We start from the raw sequence: 20,663 nt of genomic DNA on the forward strand, positions 1-20,663 counted from the left end.
CACTGAGCTAAACCACAATAACTTACAAAGTTAATAAAGGAGAGGGCCTTTTCCTTAACCACTGTATAGCCACCTCCACTCTCCTAGGATCAGAGGGCAGGGACTCTGCATCAGATTACACTGCTTGGGAGCAAGCACTCCAGCACCCCCGCTCCAAGCTATCAGCAGCCCCTCAGAGGTATTAAAAAGTAGGCACAAATGTTTAAGTTGCTGTACTGATGCAACTTCCTCCTATGAAGGTTTGGAAGATGCATTCATTCATATGCCTGGCATGCCCAAACATTTGGGGGGGGGGGTGGGGAATTAAACACTTGACACAGAGAAGGTCATGAAATCAATGAATGCAATATGTAAGAGCAAAACCTAAAGCCGGCGTCTACGCTCTCTTTGTTCTAATCTTAACATGCTTTGACAAAGGTCAGCTTCACAAATCTTCTTGACTTAAAGCTTACCAAGTTTGCAGTAGATTCAGCTGTACTAAACACTGCTGGAGTTTCACAGTCTGGATCTGGAGGGCAAGAGCAAGAACGAAACTGAAGCACTCTGCTATTATTTTTAAAAATATTTATTATATTTGTATATCGCCCCAAACTTAAAGTCTCTGCACGGTTGACAACAAAATTAAATCATTAAAACAATTTAAAACCACAATTCTAGTTAAAAAGCTTGGGCGTGAACAAATGAGTCTTTAAGATAATGTACACCAATATGGCAAGGTGGATGGACTTGATTACGACAGCAGTGAATGCACCACTGAGAGACCTTCAAGGCCAAGTTAAAGACTGATCATCCTGGAGAGAATCTATCTATGTGGTCAACACCGACTTGACGGCACTTAATCAATCAATCAATCCATATAATGTACACTAATATAAGATTAGTTAGTCTTTAAACTAACCTTTTTTAAGCTGCCAGAGATGGGGAGGCTATTATTTCAGCAGGGGGCCTGTTCCAGAGTCTTGGGGTGGCAACAGAGAAAGCTCAGCCATTAGACAATCTGGAGACAACTGCTGACGGACCTTGCCTGATGATCTCAAATGGCAATGGAGCTCACAGTTAAGATGACATTCTCTTAAATAGCCCCAGGCCTAAGCTGTTTAGGGCTTTATAGGTTATAACCAGCAGTTAGCCAATGTCGTGCTTTTAATATAGGAGTAATATGGTCTCTTCAAGATGACCCAGAATGGCTGTTGCATTCTGTACCAACTGCAGTACTACGTACAAGGGACGTAAATGCATGCAAGATTTTGAGTTGTACTAAAGGAGGTATACAAGGATGACACTGTTTTACTAACCTGAAGGGGTATACAAATAATCTTCATGGAATTCCCCTAAGAAAGTAGAGGAAGAGATAAGTCTTAGATTAAAACTACACTTAAGAATAGTTCAGGTTGGACGTGAGGAGGGATTGATGGAACAGCCTGTACTCTCCTTCGCTTACATTCCTGGCTACATGGAAAGTGCCCTGGTTTGTTAAATCAATTTCCCATGTTTTCCATGGATTGCTCCATCATCCAAACTAGGCCTTAACACACGGCCTTAAGGAGAACATTAGAAGAGAAAACAAAATTGACTGTTTTCTTTTGCAGGAATGGAGCTGCTAAAACCCTTTAGATGCATTTATTTACTTACTACATTTATATCACGCTCTTCCTCCAAGGAACCAAGAGTGTACATGTACATATTTATTCTCACAACCACCATGTGAGGCAGGTTGGGCCGAGAGATAAGTGACTAGTCCAGCAAGTTTCATGGCTGAAGAGGGATCTGAACTCTGGTCGTCCTGGTCCAACACACTATAACCACTACACCACACTGGCATCACTGCAAATTAATATCCGATTAATCTACACGCATTGAAAAAGGGTTCTGCCTGCCAGTTCAGCATTTAGGCCATGTAAACTGACATTTTTGAACTTGAAGCAGTTTGCTGCGACTGAATTCAATAGTTTGTGGACCCACATCTGCATTCATTTTTAAAATCACCTACATTGACAGAATATTACATTGTGCTAGACCAAGAATAAATGGTTCTAATATTTAACTGTGCAGAAAACATCCTAGGGGTTTTAAGAGGGATTGTCTCTTAATTTAGAGTCTTTGAACTCTTGGGAATTCCCTGCTTGAACTATATTAAAATAATAATAATAATGTAGTAAGACGTCCCAGGCAACTGCTGGTGCCTGAAAGATGCATGTAAGGTCACAATCTCTGAATGTTACGTGTGTGTACGTAAGTAACATGCTGGAAGGAGAGCTGGTCTTGTGGTAGCAAGCATAAATTGCCCCCTTTGCAATGCAGGGTCTGCTGTGGTCCGCATTTGAATGGGAGAACACGTGTGAAAATTGTAAGATGCTCCCGAGGACATGGGCCCACTCTGGGAAGAGCAGCTGCCTGCTGGCATGCAGAAGGTTCCAAGTTCCCTCCCTGGCAGCCTCTCTAAGACAGGGCTGAGAGAGACTCCTGCCTGCAACCCTGGAGAAGCCGCTGCCAGTCTGTGTAGAGTAGACAATACTGAGATAGATGGACCAATGGCCTGACTCAGTATAAGGCAGCTTCCTATGTGTACATTAGTCTACATGCTTTGAGTATATCAACACTAAGTAAGGCTAAGCAGTAGCCGCCATCCCTTTCAGGCTCAGAAACTTCAATGGGGTCTACCTTTAAGTTATTTCTGCATGTCAGTCTGCTATCCCCCACTCAGGGTCTTAAAAAACTTTACAGAGGAACCACAGCACCGCATAACCCAGTTCTGGTAAGGCAGACAGAGGAGGGGGACCTCTTTCTGAAACTCGCAGCCTACACCGAACAGGTGCTAGAGTCAGAGAACCTTGCATTCTTCTTACCATTGTCACTTGGTTCATCCACTTCTTCCTCTGAGGAATTCAGAGCTTGCTTGTTGTTAGTTGGGATGGGACTTGGCCCTCTTCTGGCTACCCAGAATCCAGCAGCAGCAGGAACTATTGGAGCTGGGTTACCCTGGTTCTGAAGAACAAGACAGAATGTTGTGTTAGGATTGTACGTAACTTGCACGGGTCTCAGGCTGTAACATTTCCCAGGACAAGCTACTCCTAGATCTCAGCCTCAGTACTTAGGATAAGTACTCAGTACTTTAAAAAGGATCTTAACACTTACTTGTTTTAGAGAGGCTTTTTAATGTGTGTTTTACGACAGCCTGATGGGCTTGCTTGGGTTTATTTTAATTGTTTTTATTCTACATTGCGTTTTGTTTTACAGTTTTAAAGTGTTTATTATCTTAGAGAGTGAGTTATCTTAAAGAGCACCACCTTTGGTGCGATCCCCACCGCACATTAAGGTCATCTGAGGAGGCCCGTCTTCAGTTGCCACCAACACGTCTGGTGGCGACTCAGAGGTGGGACTTTTCTGAGGCAGCTCCTGGGCTGTGGCATGCACTCCTGGCAGAAATCCGTAATCTGAGTAAGTTTATTGGCCTCCTGGAGAGCCCTTAAAACCTATATGTTTGGCCTGGTTTTCCAGGGTTTTAAAAACTGTTCTAATTGTTTTAAATGGTTTTATCTTTTTATAGTTTTCGATTTCAAGTTAGTTAATTTTAGTGTTTTTAATGTAAACTGCCCTGAGCCATTTTTGGAAGGGTGGTATAGAAATCAAATAAATAAATAAATAAATAAATATAATATCACTTTTATTGTTTTACTGTTGTGAGTTGTCCTGAGCAGTATCGTACTGGAGGAGCAGGATATAAATATTTTTAAATAAATAAAAATACAGCAAGTCCCTGAGGTCCCAGGTCTAGCCCTGACAGACAGTTCCCAAGGCAATGCAAGGTAGGAGCCGAACAACCTGTATGGCCTGGGCCCATTCCCAGATGAGACCCATCCAATGCATCTGAGCAATTCAACTGCTGCCTTTGGAGCTGACGTCACACCGGCGGTTCAAGGTCATTCTCACTGAAAACGACTTGGCAAAACCAGAAAATCATGATAAATCAGGCCCATGTTCCTGCTGTCAGATCCTTCTGCCCAAGGTGTTACAAAAATAGCCATCTTCAAAACTGAGAGCTGCTCTTTTACGGCACCAGAATGTTAACTATTGTCGGGATTTTCCTTTTAGGTCTATCAAGAACAGCACAAGTCGCACGTAACATTTGTACTTTGGACGGTCAATTTCACAGCTCCTCTTGTTATCCTGTGTTCATGTGTTTAGCAATTCTAATCAAAACACGAACAATGGCTAAACAATTCCAATCTACTGAAAGCAACTGCAGACAAAGTTCTACTGCGTTATTTTGTGCGCAGGTTCAGCTATTTCTATATCAGTTTTACAAGTTGTGTCCGTCAACATGCGGTTCCCCCCCCACCCCGAATGTAATAATGGTTTATATTTATCAGTGGAGTGCCAGTTGTTGTACATTAATATGCAATGTACATTAAGTATAGTAAGTACAGCCAGGATTTTATTCAGCTGATTTCCCACAACTGCTCTGTCCACTGTATACTGCCTCAATCTGAGGCAGTACTTGAACACAGGGCTTCCCAGGTGTTGGACTACAACTCCCATCATCCCCAGCCACAATGGTCAACATCAGCTGGGGACCTGAGCCTGGCAAACCCTGCTTTAATTTAGAACATAAACATAAAAACAGCATGGCTGGATCAGACCTCAGGCCCATCTAGTCCACCAGATGCCTCTGGGAAGCCTACAGGCAAGAGGTGAGGGTTACTCCCCTGCAACTGGGATTCATAGGCAACTTGCCTCCAAAGCTGGAGGTGGCCTATAGCCATCAGACTAGGAGCCATTGATAGACCTGTCCTTATAATTTATTACATTTTTATTCAAAAAGAGAAATTATGGTCCAGGCCTTTCCTCCTCTTGGTTTTCCCTTTTCACAGTGCATTTGCATAGTCTCTCTATTGCCACGTCCTTTCCTCTTCAACTCAGTAACTTACAGGTAAAGCAGTAAAAGATGCATCGTCCCCTTCTTCAATTTCATAGAAAGTGATCGTTTCTTCCAATCCCTGAGGCTCCTCGCCATTCTCAGGCACAAATCCATACTGGCACTCTTTATTTACACACTGCATCTGCCTGCGACTGCGGCTGTAGGAACTTGCCAGAAGGAATGAAACAAGGGGTTAAAAGCCATCAATTGATGCTTTTGGCATTTTAAAATTGGGGGGAGAAGCCCATCAAAAGCCACTTCTGAACACAGGAACATAGGAAGCTGCCATAAATTGAGTCGACCATTGGTCTAACTAGCTCAGTATTGTCTTCACAGACTGGCAGAAGCTTCTCCAAGGTTGCAGGCAGGTATTTCTCTCAGCCCCTATCTTGGAGATGATGCCAGGGAGGGGACTTGGAACCTTCTGCTCTTCCCAGAGCAGCTCCATCCCCCGAGGGGAATACCTTACAGTGCTTGCACTTCTAGTCTCCCATTCAGATGCAACCAGAGTTGACCCTGCTTAGCAAAGGGGACAAGTCATGCTTTCTACCACAAGACCAGCTCTCCTCTCCTTATGATCCAGCCCTACTGGATCAGGCCCACGGCCCATCTAGTCCAGCATCCTGTTTCACATAGTGGCCCACCAGATGCTACAGGAAGCCCACTGGCAGAAGTTGAGGGCATGCCCTCTCTCCCGCTGTTACTCCCCTGCAACTGGTACTCAGAGACATCCTGCCTCTGAGGCTGGAAGTGGCCTATAGCCCTCCGACTAGTAGCCGATGATAGACCTCTCCTCCAGGAAGTTATCCAAACCCCACTTAAAGCCATCCAGGTTGTTGGCTGTCACCACATCTTGTGGCAGAGAATCCCACAAGTCAATTATGCGTTGTGTGAAAAGGTACCTCCGTTTGCTGGTCCTAAATTTCCTGGCAATCAATTTCATGGGATGACACCTGGTTCTAGTCTTATGTGAGAAGGAAAATAATGTCTCTCTATCCACTTTCTCTACATTTTATTCAAAAGAATAAAAAGAATTTCTCTCTATCCACTTTCTCTACATTTTATTCAAAAGAATAAAAAGAATTTCTCTCTATCCACTTTCTCCATGCAATGGAGTAGAAAGCAGACTGCAGGCAAATGGTGCCATTTTCAAATGCTTCCCTAGGAGGACTGCTCACTATCTTGTGATTGCCTGTTCAGATCATCTGATGCACCTCCACCATTATCAGAGGCTAGACTGGTGAGTATGAGAGAACGTGCCTGTGCTGTGGAACTCTATCAGTAGTATTTCCACAATGCCCACATAAAGCATTGCTCAGCAAAATCCCCATCTGAAGACCTTGGAGTGCTACTGACTGCTAGAGAAAGTGATGAGGAAGATGGTCTGACCCAGTATAAGACAACTATACTGTGTCACGTTACTCCTTTGTAAATAGAACTACACTGGCTGCCAATAGGTTTCCGGACAAGATACAAAGTGCTGGTTTATAACCTATAAAGCCCTAAATGGCTTAGGCCCTGGCTATTTAAGAGAACATCTTCTTCACTATGACCCCCACCGCCCACTGAGGTCGTCTGGAGAGGTCCATCTCCAGTTGCTGCCAGCTCGGCTGGTGACCACACGGGGATGGACCTTCTCGGTTGCTGCCCTGAGACTGTGGAATGCTCTCTCTACTGAAATACAATCTCATCTCTGGCAATTTTTAAAAAGCCCTTGAAAACTCACCTCTTCAGCCAAGTTTTTTCAGCTTTTAAAATTTTTAAGTTCTAATCTGTTTTGAATTTTTAGGTTGCCTAAATTGTTTTAAGGCTTTTGTGTATGTTTTAACTTGTTTTATGTTGTTAACCACCCAGAGACCAGTGTTTAGATCAGTGTACAAATGTGATAAATAAACAAACCAACAAACATTGTCTGCACTAGCCAAGTTTCGTGCCACCTGTCTGCTTTTCCATAAGGGCAAAACACCAACAGAACGAGAACCCTAGACCAGGGGTAGGCATCCTCAGCTCTCCAGATGTCAAACTACAACTCCTATCATCCCCAGCCACAATAAGTTGTAGCTAGGGGTGATGGGAGTTCTAGTTAAGCAACAGCTGGAGAGCCAACGTTGCCTGCCCCCATCCTAGAATGAGAGAACCGATTTTCTACTACATTGTTCAGAATTAGTCAGTCACTTACCGAGATCTGTAGGAGAAGTTATCATAGCTCTGATAACATCTTCTGCCAGGACTGGGATAGAAGGCCATTTCAGGCCCAACCATGCTATTTCTGTTTATAAATCGAGCAGCACCCCTAAGTTTGAAATGATAAAAAAAAGAAGTGACAACCAACCTGGATATTTCAAGAGGGGGACTCATTAGCACTACTGAAGCAGGAGAGAGAAAGAGAGAGCGAGAGAGAGCCCTCTAATAATACCATAGACAGAATCCTTGCTTTCATTAAACTTCTTGAACACAGAATAGCAATGTGGCAAGATCTTGACAGTCATAAGAACATGAGAACATTAATTTTTACATAATTTTCTTATGTAAATTACATATTTACATAAGAACAGCCCTGCTGGATCAGGCCCCCAAAGGCCCATCTAGTCCAGCATCCTGTTTCGCACAGTGGCCCACCAGATGCCATTGGAAGCTGAGGGCATGCTCTCTCTCCTGCTGTTACTCCCCTGCAACTGGTACTCAGAGGCATCCTGCTTCTGAGGCTGGAGGTGGCCTATAGCCCTCTGACTAGTAGCCATTGATAGACCTCTCCTCCAGACAAAGTTGTGTTGAGGTCAATTCAATAATCAGGAGATCCATGGCACTGTACACATCCTGCGATTAGAAGCAGGGGGGGGGAAGAGAATATGCAAAACAATCTACTCTATTTGAGTCTGATTGATTGTTTAATTCAATCACTGTTTAACTGCATCCCAGGATTCAGCTTTTTCATGACATTCAACTCAGATTAGCTTGACTCAGAAATCAGCAGTGTGCACAGCTATGACTCTGAGAGACAGAAAAGAAAGCATTTGATATACCTTGAGGTTTCTTACCTGGGCATCCCATATCCCCTTCCAGGCCTTTGAGAATTATGGGGATGATAATGTTCATAAGGACCTATATGCCCTCCACTTTGGGAGCAAGGCATTGGAGAAGACCGTCCTGATGGAATGCCGTGTTGTAGTCGGGGAGGAAGGGCTGGCTGGCCCCTGCTATATGCCACGGTCATGTACACTTCCTTTCCACGGACTTTTTTAAATAGTTTCTTCCGTGATTTTATATCCAGGTCTGCAAGAGCAATTAAGGAGTAAGGGAAGCAACATTAATAAAGCAGAGGACCATCCCCTTGTTAAAGCATCTAATGTGTAAACTTTATCACATTTAGGGGTGATTAAGTGCATTATTGGCTCTTACTTTTTATTCTGGGCCCAATTTACCTTTCTTCTGTACAAATCAATGCTGCTAAGCCCATTTGCAAATGGAGACTGTAGAATACTGGTATACAGTAAGATTTGTCACACTGTGATGAATTCAAAAATCTGGACAACCCAGAAAAAAACTTGCAGAGCATTTGATCCATAGGATGCTAATTGAGAAAAGCTTTCACATCTCTTTAGTTTGAGATTGCAGAGATGGAAACAGGTTTAAGGAAAACGCAAGCAAAGGCCTACTGAGCAGAGACTCATGAAGGAGCTGAAATTTCGGGCCTCTCTCATTATCTCTTCAGAGGTCCAATTTATGAGCACACTTGCAAGAGTTTAGCAATAATAAACGCTTATATAAATTTTCTGATTCAGACATGCAACTGGTCTACGAGAGCATTTCAGCAATTTATGCCTTTTAAACACACAAGGCTTTTCCAACTGTGTGTTGAGGTAGCACATTTTGCTCTTGTGCTCACAGCAAGGAACAAAGCAAAAAGGGAATAAAAGACACAAAGATCCTGTTTCATGGTCACAGGAAGGAGCCTCATATCAAGTCAGACTACTGGTTCATCTAGTTCAGTACTGTATACACTGACTATGCAGGGCAGGAGAGCTGGTCTTGTGGTAGCAAGCACAAATCGTCCCCTTTGCTAAGCAGGGTCCACCCTTGTTTACATCTGAGTGGGATACTACATGTGTGAGCACTGCAAGATATTCCCCTTAGAGTAGGGGGCTGGCTGCTCTGGGAAAAGCATCTGCAGGCTTGCCTGCAAAAGGTCCCAAGTTCTCTCCCTGGCATCACCAAGATAGGGGCTGAAGGGACTACGTTCCCTTACAGAACATATAATGGTCCATCAATCCTTCCTCACTTGTTCAATCCAACCTGAACTAGTCTTAATAATATGTTCCTATCCACCAGGGCTGTTCCTATGACTGACATTGGCTCTCCAAGGTTTCAGGCAGAAGTCTCTCCTAGCCCTAACCAAAGATCCTGTCAGGGATTGAACCTGGGACTGTTTGCATGCAAAGCAGATGCTCCACCACTGACCTACAGCCCCATCCTATCTTATAGCAGACAGGCTCATACTTATTTTATTTATTGTTAAATTTATATACCGCCTTTCATTAAAACAATCCCAAAGCGGTTTGCAGCAAAAATTTAAACACATGATGGTAAAAAAGACAATTAAAATATTAAGTGAAAAATATTAAACAAATCTGATTAAAAATTTAAAACAAAAGCATAAAAGCAATACAGAGTATAAAGAGCAGCAGCAGAGAATCAAATAAATGCCTGGGCAAAAAGCCAAGATTATACACTCTTTCTAAAAGCTGTGATGGAGACTGAGGAGCGAATAGCCACCAAGAGAGCATTCCAGAGTCATATGTAGTCACCCATCCAAATGCAAGTCAGGACAGGCCCTGCTTAGCAAATAGGACAATTCATGCTTGCTACTGCAAGACCAGCTCTCCTCCCCAAAGCTGCTCTTGTTATACATGAGTAAGACAACATTGGGGAGCAAGAAAAAGTTGAAGCACGACTGAAAATCCATTGTACAAGGGGCCCTTGTTATCCACGGGTGTTCCATTCCCGCCAATTTCTGCTGGTAACAAAACCGCAAATGAAGAGACCTTAACCTTATGGTGAGGCAGGGGGATTAGGTTCCTTGAACTTGAGAAAATGCTTAAAAAAGCAAGGAGGGAGAAGAAATAAGGGTGGGAAAGCATAGTACCTTGTTCTCCAGGTATGCCCCCCAAATTAAAAAAAAAAAAGAGCTACAAAATGGCAGAAATGACATCACAAGCCACTCAGGAACCATAGATAGGTGAAAATTGCCTATATTTTATGCCATGGATAAAGACACTGTCTCTGCGACCCATTCGCGGATCCATGAAACTACGATCTGCAAAACCACAGGTAACAAGGGTCTCCTGTACAATCTGCTACTTTCAGTTTCCCTAAGAAGCTAGCACAGAAGTCCCTGGCCAACTACCTCTCCAGAATAAACTCACCAGATATTTTCTGATAGTTCCCTCCTTTTCGATTAGGGACCACATTCCAAGCAGGAACTGGTGTCACCTGCGTCACAGGTTTCAAACTCACCAGTGGAACCACATGTCTAGAGAGATTTTTTTAAAAAATTGGGATTTTAATACTGTGTTAAAAGCAATCTTCCTTTCAAGAAAGGCTACCCTTAAGAGGAGCTTCCAACATGCCCAAGTAGCAAAACTGATATTCATAAGAATGCAAATTGCATCTAATGACAAGAACTTAAATTAGCGGAAAGCCTACACTACACCTCATTAAGTCAAATAGCCTGAGAAGAAAACTTGGTACTACCTTCATTATACACAAGTCAATGATAGACATAAACCCTTCCCTAGCAGAATACCAGAAATTGGAATGCTTCAGAAGTGGTCACTGAACTGGTTTTCCAGCTCCTTCTCTGAATATTCCATCAAAGGTGAAAGTAGACTCCACCTCCTCCTATACAAATCCACCCAGTTAAGATCTTCAAAGACAAGCTTGACAACTAGCCATGAGGACAAAGTGGCCAAGCTGAGACAGTCCACTTGTAGCTGTACTACAACTCCCAGCACCCCAGTAAAAAACTGCAGCTAGGGATGATGGAATTTGTAGTCCACAAACAGCTGGAGAGTCTCAAGGTGGCCCCTTCTGCATCAGAAACAGGGCCTCCTCAGCAGTGGCACCTCATCGGTGGAATTCCCTTCTGCAATCCATTTGCTTGCACAAAACCCAATGGATTCAAGGTGTCAAGAACAAACTGTTTTGTTTTCCCCAGGCTTTTAATGCATGCTTTTCCTGCTGCTTTTATCTGCACTTTACTAATTCTATGATGCATTTCAAAAGCCATATTCCATCTTAAGAACCAAACATTGAAAGGTGGCATTATAAACAGAAACATGCAGCTAACCACCAGCTGAGCCTTGGTTAGGATGTTCAAAATTTGCAGGGCCCAGGATGCATAGCAATCAATGGGTCAATTAAAAGGTAAAGTGTGCTGTCAAGTTGATTTTGACTCCTGGCGCCCACAGAGCCCTGTGGTTTTCTTTGGTAGATTACAGGAGGGGTTGACCATTGCCTCCTCCCACGCAGTATGAGATGATGCCTTTCAGAACCTTCCTGTATCACTGCTGCCTGATATAGTAGCAGCGGGGATTTGAACTGGCAACCTTCTGCTTGTTAGTCAAGCATTTCCCTGCTGCGCCACTTAAGGTGACAATGGGTCAATTACTCTTTGCCAATTTCTTCTGCTCAGCAGCAGTAAGAGTAAGGAAATTTAGGCTATTCAGTAAGAAATCCCTCTGAAGGTAGCACGTTAACACAAGGAAGGGGAATCACCTTCTGATTCTTAGAGATATTGTGCATCTGCAATGATTTAGCTTAATCATTAAATAGAGAACCTATCAAAGCACGAAGGCAGGCATAGGATCCAATTAGTAAATAGGGTTACGCTGCCTCTGAATCAGAGGTAACGTTCTGGAAAACAAACCAACAGCTTCTGTTTGGAGTTGTCTTATAAGGCTTAACAGCACTCTGAATTAGGTGTAGCACAGGCTAAACCCCGGGACTTAAGATTTAATCTCTCTTAGTCCCATTAGGATAGCTAAGTGGCATTGCGGCATCAAAAACAGGGATGAATGGATATTGAACGAAGTGAAGGGAAAGCAATACATACTTTTCTGCCAACTCTTCAATGAAGACAGTTACCAAGTTATCCTGCCCAACATCCTGTATGTGAGCATTGTAGTATTTGCCCCCTGTCTCCAGGCGGACCTGGGGAAACCAGAGTTTAGTTAGTCCCAAAGACATAGGGGAGATGTTTCTGGCACCCTGGTTCCCCTGACCAGAGCCCAATTCAGCTGGCCAAACTTGGGTTAAACATTAGAAGAACTTTCCAATTAAACTCAGGCCAGTCAAGATTGCAATATCACAGTGCATGCCAACAGAGGAGCACCTAGGTAATTTTGGAGCCTGGACGTAAAGGCCTTTGGAGCCATTCCCACCCCCACAAATTAAGCATCATCATGCTCAGCTGGGTGACCAAACCACTCGGGACACACTAAAGAGGATTTGGGGGCCCCCAGGGGCTGTAGAGGCCCTGGACTTCGGCCCACAAGTCCAGGGTTAAGAGCGCCTCTGCGTGCCAAATCTACACTCCTCTTTTAAAAAAAGATATTACCATCACAGTGAACATTCAGGATCCAAGGACCATGCAAACTAGTTCCACATGCCCAAGGGGAATTCGTTTCTCAAGGAGCTGCTCCCTCTGTCACTTAGGGAACTGTGGGGGATTTCAAAGCAGTTTGGAATAATGCACAGGGGTCTGGCTTGGGCTACTCTTAAAACAGCTCTTTGGATCATAGCTTTGAACATGACGAGGAGCTGGTAAACTATGCCAGCTATGAGGCTCAGGAGATGCAGGAAGAGCCCACGCCAGATTAGAGCCTGCAGTTTGTTAGTGTCATTAAAAGACAAATGGAAAGCCTGCAGCCAGCTGCTCCCCAGACATTCTTTGGCTGCAGAGGCAGACTTGTGCGCCTGGAGGGAGGAAAAAAGGCAGAGGAGAGCTGCCTTGTGGTAGCAAGCAGGACTTGTCCACTTAGCAAAGCAAGGTCCGCCCTAGTTGCGTATGAATGGGAGACTTGATGTGTGATCACTGGAAGATAGTCCTCTCAGGGGATGGAGCCGCTCTGGGAAGAGCATCTACAGGTTCCAAGTTCCCTCCCTGGCAGCATCTCCAAGATAGGACTGAGAGAGATTCCTGCCTGCAACCTTAGAGAAGCCACTGCCAGTCTGTGAAGACAATACTGAGCTAGCTAGATGGACCTATGGTCTGACTCAGTATATGGCAGCTTCCTATGTTCCTAAATGCTGCCCCAGTGGTGGGGGCAGTGGGGAGATAAATGGGGCAGTCTGTGTTAATGAATGGCTAGAAAGCCCTTTTGTCCTCCCCCCCCCCCCACAACACACACACTTGCAAAAAACAAAACAAAAACCAGAAAAACCTGCAGGTTATATGCACAAAAATGAGAAACAGGCCGCCTGCTGAGAGGACTGTGGCATCTCCTCTCCTGGAGGTTTTAAGGAAAACACTGGGCAAACACCTGTTGAAGGTGTGCCCACATTGCTTCAGGCCAAATGGCTGGATCATTGGTATTCAAAAGAGCCACTGGGGCCCCACAACTAGGTCACACCATGTTTGGCACCACCATCTCTATTTTTATTTCAAGAAGTCGAGCAGAAAAATAGCCAGCTTCATGGTAAGAGCTATAGGCAGTCCCTTGATCTGACAAGGTAGAAGGCTCCTGGATTAGATTACACATTCATGGTGTATTTTCCAGCTCCGATTGTTCTTTGACTTCACTATACCCAGACAGTGCTGAGATGGGCCAAGAAATCACAGTATTCCATCTCCATCACAGAAATACAGGTCAGGGTGGAAAATTATCTCGTAGGTGAAAGTCAAGGAGTCAGAGCCTCTCATTCTCATAGAACTATTGATATTCCGTAGACTAAATAAGCAGCACTGAAAGTCACCAAACACACACACACACAATTAATTTGTGGCTAGTAACTGTGAACTGTAGGAACCCAGCCCAATGAGCAGCTACAAAATAAAAGCAGAATCTGCCTTAGGTTAGACAGGAAAACTTCAAGACAACTTGTTCCTAAACAAGACAGAGGGACTACCATGCCCCATAACTTCAAATATCAGTTTATTTGGAGAGTCAACCTCCTCTCTCAACTTCAAGGTTCTTCCCCACCCCATCTGCTTTCCGTGACCTGCAAAGTGCATCCCTTTGCTGGTGTTCCAAAATCATTAATACCAGCTGACTTATTTATTTATTGTTCAATTTATATACCACCTTTCATTAAAGCAATCCCAAGGCGGTTTACAGCAAAAATTTAAACAAAAGATGGTAAAAAAGAAATCAGAAACAAATCTGATTAAAAATTTAAAACAAAAGCATAAAAGCAATACAGAGTATAAAGAGCAGCAGCAGAGAATCAAATAAATGCCTGGGCAAAAAGCCAAGATTTTACACTTTTTCTAAAAGCTGTGATGGAGACTGAGGAGTGAAGCCCCAGATCCCTGATCTATGTAGATCCAGTAATGGGCCACAAGAGGATTGCCAGACACATGAAGCAATTGACTTCTAGTTCAAAGGCCGGAATGGACAGGAGATCCCTGAACAAGTATTCAATTTAACTCAATTCAATTTAGGAAAAGGCTGGCAAACTAACTGTCAATGTTTGGCAGGCGAATCTATAGAAAACCTATAGCATAGACACCCTAGGGGTCAACAGCATAGCAGAAGCTGGGAATTCCAAAGTTTGCACAACAGTTTAAAGATGAGCTTTAAAAAGTGTTTGCCCAGTACCATGTTGGATTGATTATAATAAAGCTGCGGCTTTTTAAAAAATCAACAACAGGTAAATATGGATAACTCCTCAATAATGAAGAAAAATCCTTCTACCATGTTATGGCCTTACTTGTAACAATTTCTTTAAAATTGCTTTAAACAGAATGTCTTATTAAATAAGCTCAGAGGACCAACCTGACATTTATCTCCTAAATAGTATTGTCTTCCAGCATACACCAGGTAGTCTGTTTTCTGAAGTTCTACAAAAGACATAGCAAAAATGAAAACCTAACTTGGACGATATGCACACATTTCTATATTGATGCTACAGTACTGCACTTGAGAAAATGCTGTATTAGGGACTTAACACTACTCAGAATGTGTTGCAACAGCAAAAAGCCAACATGCAGAAATGGGTGTGCATCCAAGTTTGAAAATACAGGAGAATCTTACTACTTGCGGAGGTTCTGTTCCTTGCTTACTGCCGTGAGTAATGGAACCGTGAGTAATGAGTCATTATTGCTACAGGGAAAGAGGGGTTAGGTTCTGAAGTGGAGGGGAAATGGGAACACACATCCAAAAAACATCAAAGTAACTAAAAAAAAGCCCTTACTGTGGTGTGCTCAGTGGGGTCTGTTTGAGGCCTGGCATCCTCTCATGTGTCAAGGAATGCTCTGAAATGCCCCCCAACACTGTGAAAAATAGCCCCCAACGTCCATTTTTCGAAGGAAAGGAACCACAAAATGGCTCCCTGGAGACAAAACGGCAGGCACAAGTGACCTCTGCAGTCACTGCCGGCCCTCTAGGAACTGCGATACACGGGTTTTAACCCCTTCGTATCTGTGGATATTGAAAATGGGTGTCAACGAGACACCCCATGGATACACGGAACCATGCACAGCGGTTCCACGAATAATTAGCTTCTCCTGTAGTGTGAATTAACTTCTACATGTCCTTTAAAGTCTTTCAGTTCCTTCCATTTGGGGGCAAAGCTCTATCAGACAAGAAGCCTCAGGCTGAACACCCAACATCATTTTGCACAGTACCATCTATTCTGATTAACAGTAATCCTCCAAGGCCTGAGGTCTTCCCAGACCTGCAAACTCTTCAGCTGGAGAAGCAGAGGACTGAACCTGATATACGAGCTATTCTCAACTTTTTAGGAGTGAGATGAGCCATTTGGACTCCACAATCCACTCAAGACCCTGCACAGAGGTCTCGCGCAGCTTCCTCTCTCTTAGGGCATGCACAAAGATTCTGAAGTGTCCACTTAAAAATGGAAGGCATGCCTGTGAGAACAGGCATTTGCAGATGCCCATATCATAGACTCTTGCTCTAGCTTTGGCACCGTCATACTTAGGAAAGTGAAGATCTGCTGACACACAAAGGCAGCTTAACACAATACAAGTGCTGTAGAAAACACCAGTTTTAGACTAGGTGTTTCACACAAGCAGCATGTAATATATGGATGTCAATGCACATGCTCCCAAGAATCACATGCTAGCACACTGCTCTTTAAAGATGCAAGCAGCATCCAAATGTTGTGCGTTTGCTGTGGATTTCTCCTGCAGCAGCAAACTGTCAAATTGCCTTAATATGCAGAACAGCCTTTACTCACTGGCTAGCTTAAGATACCTTTTCTGCTGTCCAACCACACATCAAACTCTATGTTCCGATAGATCTCAGGGTCCAGTGCTTTTAATACTTTATAAGGAAAGGGCATCTTGGGATTTTCTGGGGGCTGCAAAGTAAAAATGCACAAATTAAGAACAAGGCCATGACTTCGTTGTCCTTTTGTCTTCACTAAAGGGTGCTGTAATTAAGCGAGCCTGTCATCTAGATCCTACGTGACATCCACTCGCAATCTCAGAGCAATGCAATTTGAAATTCCAGGAGACTGACGGCAAGAAAGTGCATAATTGCCGCATCAGAGTTTAAGAAGTTAACCAACAGCAGTTCATTTCTGGGACTCAACTGGCTCAATGGGAGACAAGCCAGATTATTTCAGGACAAATGCCAACCCATTAAACACTTAGATCAAATCAAGTAAGGCTGTCTCAGCCTAGACATTCCAATTATTCTCATCTGGATAGAAAGCACACACAAGAAGAGTGGCAAATGCAAGCCACCCAAATGTGATTTATATTTAAGACAAATGGGGCGGGGGGACAGCAGAGAAGCTCACCTCCCTTTTTACTCTTAACATTTATTTGATGGGGTTTTTAAAATGAAATTAAAGTTGGGGGGGCAACATGCGCAATGCAGGAGTCTGGGTTGGAAGAACAGGATAAACTTAAGCAGAGAAATACATTTGGATGCCACAATCTTACCCAACTCATTAAAAGTGCTGCAATGGTCTGAGAATGGTACTCTGCAGACAGCTTTCAGACAAACATGGATTTTAAGAGACATATGTTATTTTTGCAGGCTCCTAGTTTCTCCACCCACAAAGCAGAATTCAGAATGAGAGATTCCTGTGCAATTTTAACCACAGGAACATAAACAGGAAGTGTTCCAAAATGGACTGGGGCGGAGGGAGAAGAGGAGGGAGATGGCATGCAATCTCTGCTGTTTCCCACTGAAGGGATGCTCAGCAGGGTGTGATCCCTTTATCGTAAGCTGTCGAACCTTTGCCTCATCAGTGCCTTGCTTGCATTTTTCCTCTGGTGGGTTGGCAGACTCATAGCTTTCCCAATCGTCCACCCTAAACGAACACACACAGGATTTAAAATGCTGCAATCTACTGTCACTGTCCAGTGCTGAAAAACAAGAAGTTTGAGTTTTGCCATACTTAAGAGAAGGACTAGGGTGCCATCAAGCGGTGAAGTCATTTACCTCTGGAAAAGCATCTCTCACAAAGTCACAAAGAACCACCTTGCATTTAGGACCCTGAAAAGTACTCAGAAACAATGGAGCATCTTTGAAATTCCTATTTGAAAGTGTTACCCCTCTCCCCTCTTGTATGAATTTTATACGCCAGGGGTTCTCAAATGTCAGTGCCCAGGTGTTGGGCTACAACTCTCATCATCCCCTGCCATGGTAGATGATGGGAGTTGTAGTCCAATAGCAGGGGCCCCAACTTTGAGAGCTCCTGGTATACACTAAATATGGCCAGGCATTGCTTTTTAAAAAGCCACCATCAGCCCCACAGTAATAAGCACTTGCAAGATAAGATCATCTTGCAGAAACTTCACATTGGAACACACCATACGTCAGGGCAGGGTTTCACCAAAGACTGACTCCCTCCCACCCACCCCACTTGAAATACAATCAATTTGTGCTGGTTTTCAGAGAGTACCTCTTTTCTGGTGAATTTCTGGATGATCTCTCAGGAATGCAATCAAAACTGGCATCTTCACTCCCAACAGACGTACTGTTCCTGTTTTTCTTGGCCCCGCTTCGGAACATCTCAACGGCAGTCCTCAATTCCTCCTCGTCAACATGGAAGACATTTCTGTACAGAAGCTCATATAACACAGCTGGAAAAACAAAGCACACCACTTGAGAAAGGTTTACAACCTGGTGCAAATTTCCAAAAACATGGCTCTCAAGACCTAAGATAAAAACTTCTCTAACATGCTAAATTTTATACTGTCAATGACAAAAGGAAACAGAAGGAATTAAAACAGCTGGGAGGGAGAAGTCAGGGTAAATGGGGGAATGGTTTGTTTACCTTGGCAAATTGCAGCGTTTGTCTGAAATTGTTTGGTGTACACAGAATCATAATGGCCATTACTGGAGACACACAGCAGAATCTGAAAGAGAAGTTCTTGCTCCTAAAATGTGCCCACAATCCCAAAAACCACACAGAGAAAGAGTCATGAACAGATGGTTTTGTTTAACAGCAACTGTGAAAAACCTACAGTTTGGCTGTCCTTGAGATTACAGATAACTATTGTCAGGTTTGTTCCAGAAACTATATTGTATGTTCTTATTGTATGTGATAATTTTAACATGCAAGACTGCAGAAAGTGTACACAACGTTCACTCCGTGAACATACACCAATGGTGTTCTCAGAAGTTTTAGTCAGTTTCAGAGACTGCAAGGCAATGCTCTCAGGTATATAATGGGACTCAAAGCTGTTTGGGGCTTTATAGGCCAGAACCAAGTGTTCCAGGAAGATGATAATGCCTATGCAGATACCGGCATCCTCAAGTAGCAGGTTCTTGATATCCCACCCACTTTTCAGAAGGCGAGATGGCCCCTTCTATAGTATTTGATGCCTCTAGATATTCGTCACTGCTGAAAGCTATTAGTGTGAGAATCAGCATGAAGCCAGTCATCTGTAAAAAAAAACAACCTGCTATTTTGTGCTGGACAGAAGCAACTGACCCTCAATTTTCTTTTTCCACAAACAGTGGTTTTGCTCATTATAAGGACAAATCTGCCCATGTGCACAATGTTATGGGAGTATATCTCCACTTCTGTTCTGCAACAGGCAAGGCAAGCTGCACATTCTTTTTCATGGCACAAGTATACAATGGATGAAAATACATATCCAGGGGCTTTTATGCACAGCAGGTAAAGCTCTCGGGGGACTTTTACACACATGGCTTTTAGCTCTCATCTCCCTCCAGAATGGAGGGTGAGAGTCCACATATCAGCTGGATTTACCCCGAAGTCCCTGGGAGCTATTAGGGACCAGTATATATCTGGGGTAAAAAAAAAATCCTCTATTTGCAGTAGCTTTTTTTTTTTTTTAAACACGCTTTCCGGTATGCCCTGCTGCTTCTCCCACAATGTGCAGAGGGGCCATTGCCAGTAATTCGGCTGTTTTCAAAACTCGCACTTTCACAAGGCTAAATGAAGGGGAGTTTGACAGTTGGGTGTGGTCTGTTTTAAGTTATTTGCAATTGCGAGCGCTGGGGGCAGGGGAGAGGGGTTGTGGCAGATTGGCGAAATTTTGTGGAGGGAGTACAGGAGGGGAGGGAAAAATTCTACATGAGCCTTGGCTTTGTCTTTTGAAGCCTGGTCACCATAGGAACATAGGCTTTACATATGCAGATGTTGTTGGAGGATGCCTGGAACTTAACAATGGAGACTACAAGTTCAATGTAACCTGAGCCCTGTGTGTCTGAGCTGATTCCAGGAGGCTACATTTTTCTCTATCACAGAGAGAAAGCAATGATTTCTACTTTAAACTTCCATGGCCTCTTAAATGGTCTGGGATGGGGTGCGGGACATGAGGTGATGAAGGCAGTCACAAAGGCAAGTTCATTATAAAAATAAGCAGAGATCTGGGTCAGATTCAGCAGGGTTGGGTTAAGCATTCTGTTTGATCCAGCTGCTTGGCAACTTGTCTCGCTGGCCTTCCGCTGTCAGCAATCTGGCCACTTGGAAGGGAAGTCCAGGAAGATAGTCCACAATACAAACTGGGCTGCAGAAACAAAACATGGCTCGGAATAGTTCTCTATATCAGGCTTGGGCTGAAAGCCTTTGCTGTGGAGTCAGTGGGGGTTGCCTGCACAGCTCATCTTCTAGTCTGTCCGTCGCTGTCTCTGCTGCCTCAGACTGCTGTGCCTGCTCTGAAACATCAGCCGGACCTTCCTCAGCTGTCTCTTGGAAACTGACAACCGGGCTCTGCCCCTCAGGCACCCCCGCATCGGCTGAAAGGCTGTCAGATTCCCCTTCCTCCTCGCTATCTGAGATCGAGGGCGTGACATCCGCAACTAGCTGTCAAACTAAAAAACCCCACCCCCCAAAAGGTCTCTCACCGCCTCCGCTGGGATGTGATTGGTTGGAGAAAATCCCTGGAGCAAGCTGTGGAGACACACACAGGAAAAAGATCCACAGGCAATGCTGACAAGAACTGACCCTGTGTGAAGGCCCATCTAATCGCCTGAATTAAACAGCTGCAAACCTACTCCAAAGCAGATTTGTTCTTTGGATACCCAAAAGCATGAAGCCATGTCTGAATCAGGGTAAGTGTTGAGCGAAGCCACTT

General features: G+C 43.9%; 1 protein-coding gene across 1 annotated transcript in view; it reads right to left on the reverse strand.

Moving 5' to 3' along the window:
- Positions 1-20,663, reverse strand: part of ALG13 (ALG13 UDP-N-acetylglucosaminyltransferase subunit) — a 68,567-nt gene that overhangs the window by 12,521 nt on the left and 35,383 nt on the right. Inside the window, exons 10-22 of the mRNA XM_053274103.1 lie at positions 18,392-18,473; positions 18,017-18,197; positions 17,347-17,422; positions 16,354-16,459; positions 14,914-14,978; positions 12,030-12,127; positions 10,342-10,448; positions 7,957-8,191; positions 7,098-7,211; positions 4,929-5,085; positions 2,847-2,985; positions 1,296-1,331; positions 453-508 (exon numbers count right to left, since the gene is read on the reverse strand). Coding sequence (XP_053130078.1) covers positions 453-508; positions 1,296-1,331; positions 2,847-2,985; positions 4,929-5,085; positions 7,098-7,211; positions 7,957-8,191; positions 10,342-10,448; positions 12,030-12,127; positions 14,914-14,978; positions 16,354-16,459; positions 17,347-17,422; positions 18,017-18,197; positions 18,392-18,473 — 1,452 coding nt within the window. The remainder of the gene's footprint in view (positions 1-452; positions 509-1,295; positions 1,332-2,846; positions 2,986-4,928; positions 5,086-7,097; positions 7,212-7,956; positions 8,192-10,341; positions 10,449-12,029; positions 12,128-14,913; positions 14,979-16,353; positions 16,460-17,346; positions 17,423-18,016; positions 18,198-18,391; positions 18,474-20,663) is intronic.

The sequence above is a fragment of the Hemicordylus capensis genome, chromosome 11 (genome assembly GCF_027244095.1).
Source record: "Hemicordylus capensis ecotype Gifberg chromosome 11, rHemCap1.1.pri, whole genome shotgun sequence".
NCBI classification, from domain to species: Eukaryota; Metazoa; Chordata; class Lepidosauria; order Squamata; family Cordylidae; genus Hemicordylus; species Hemicordylus capensis.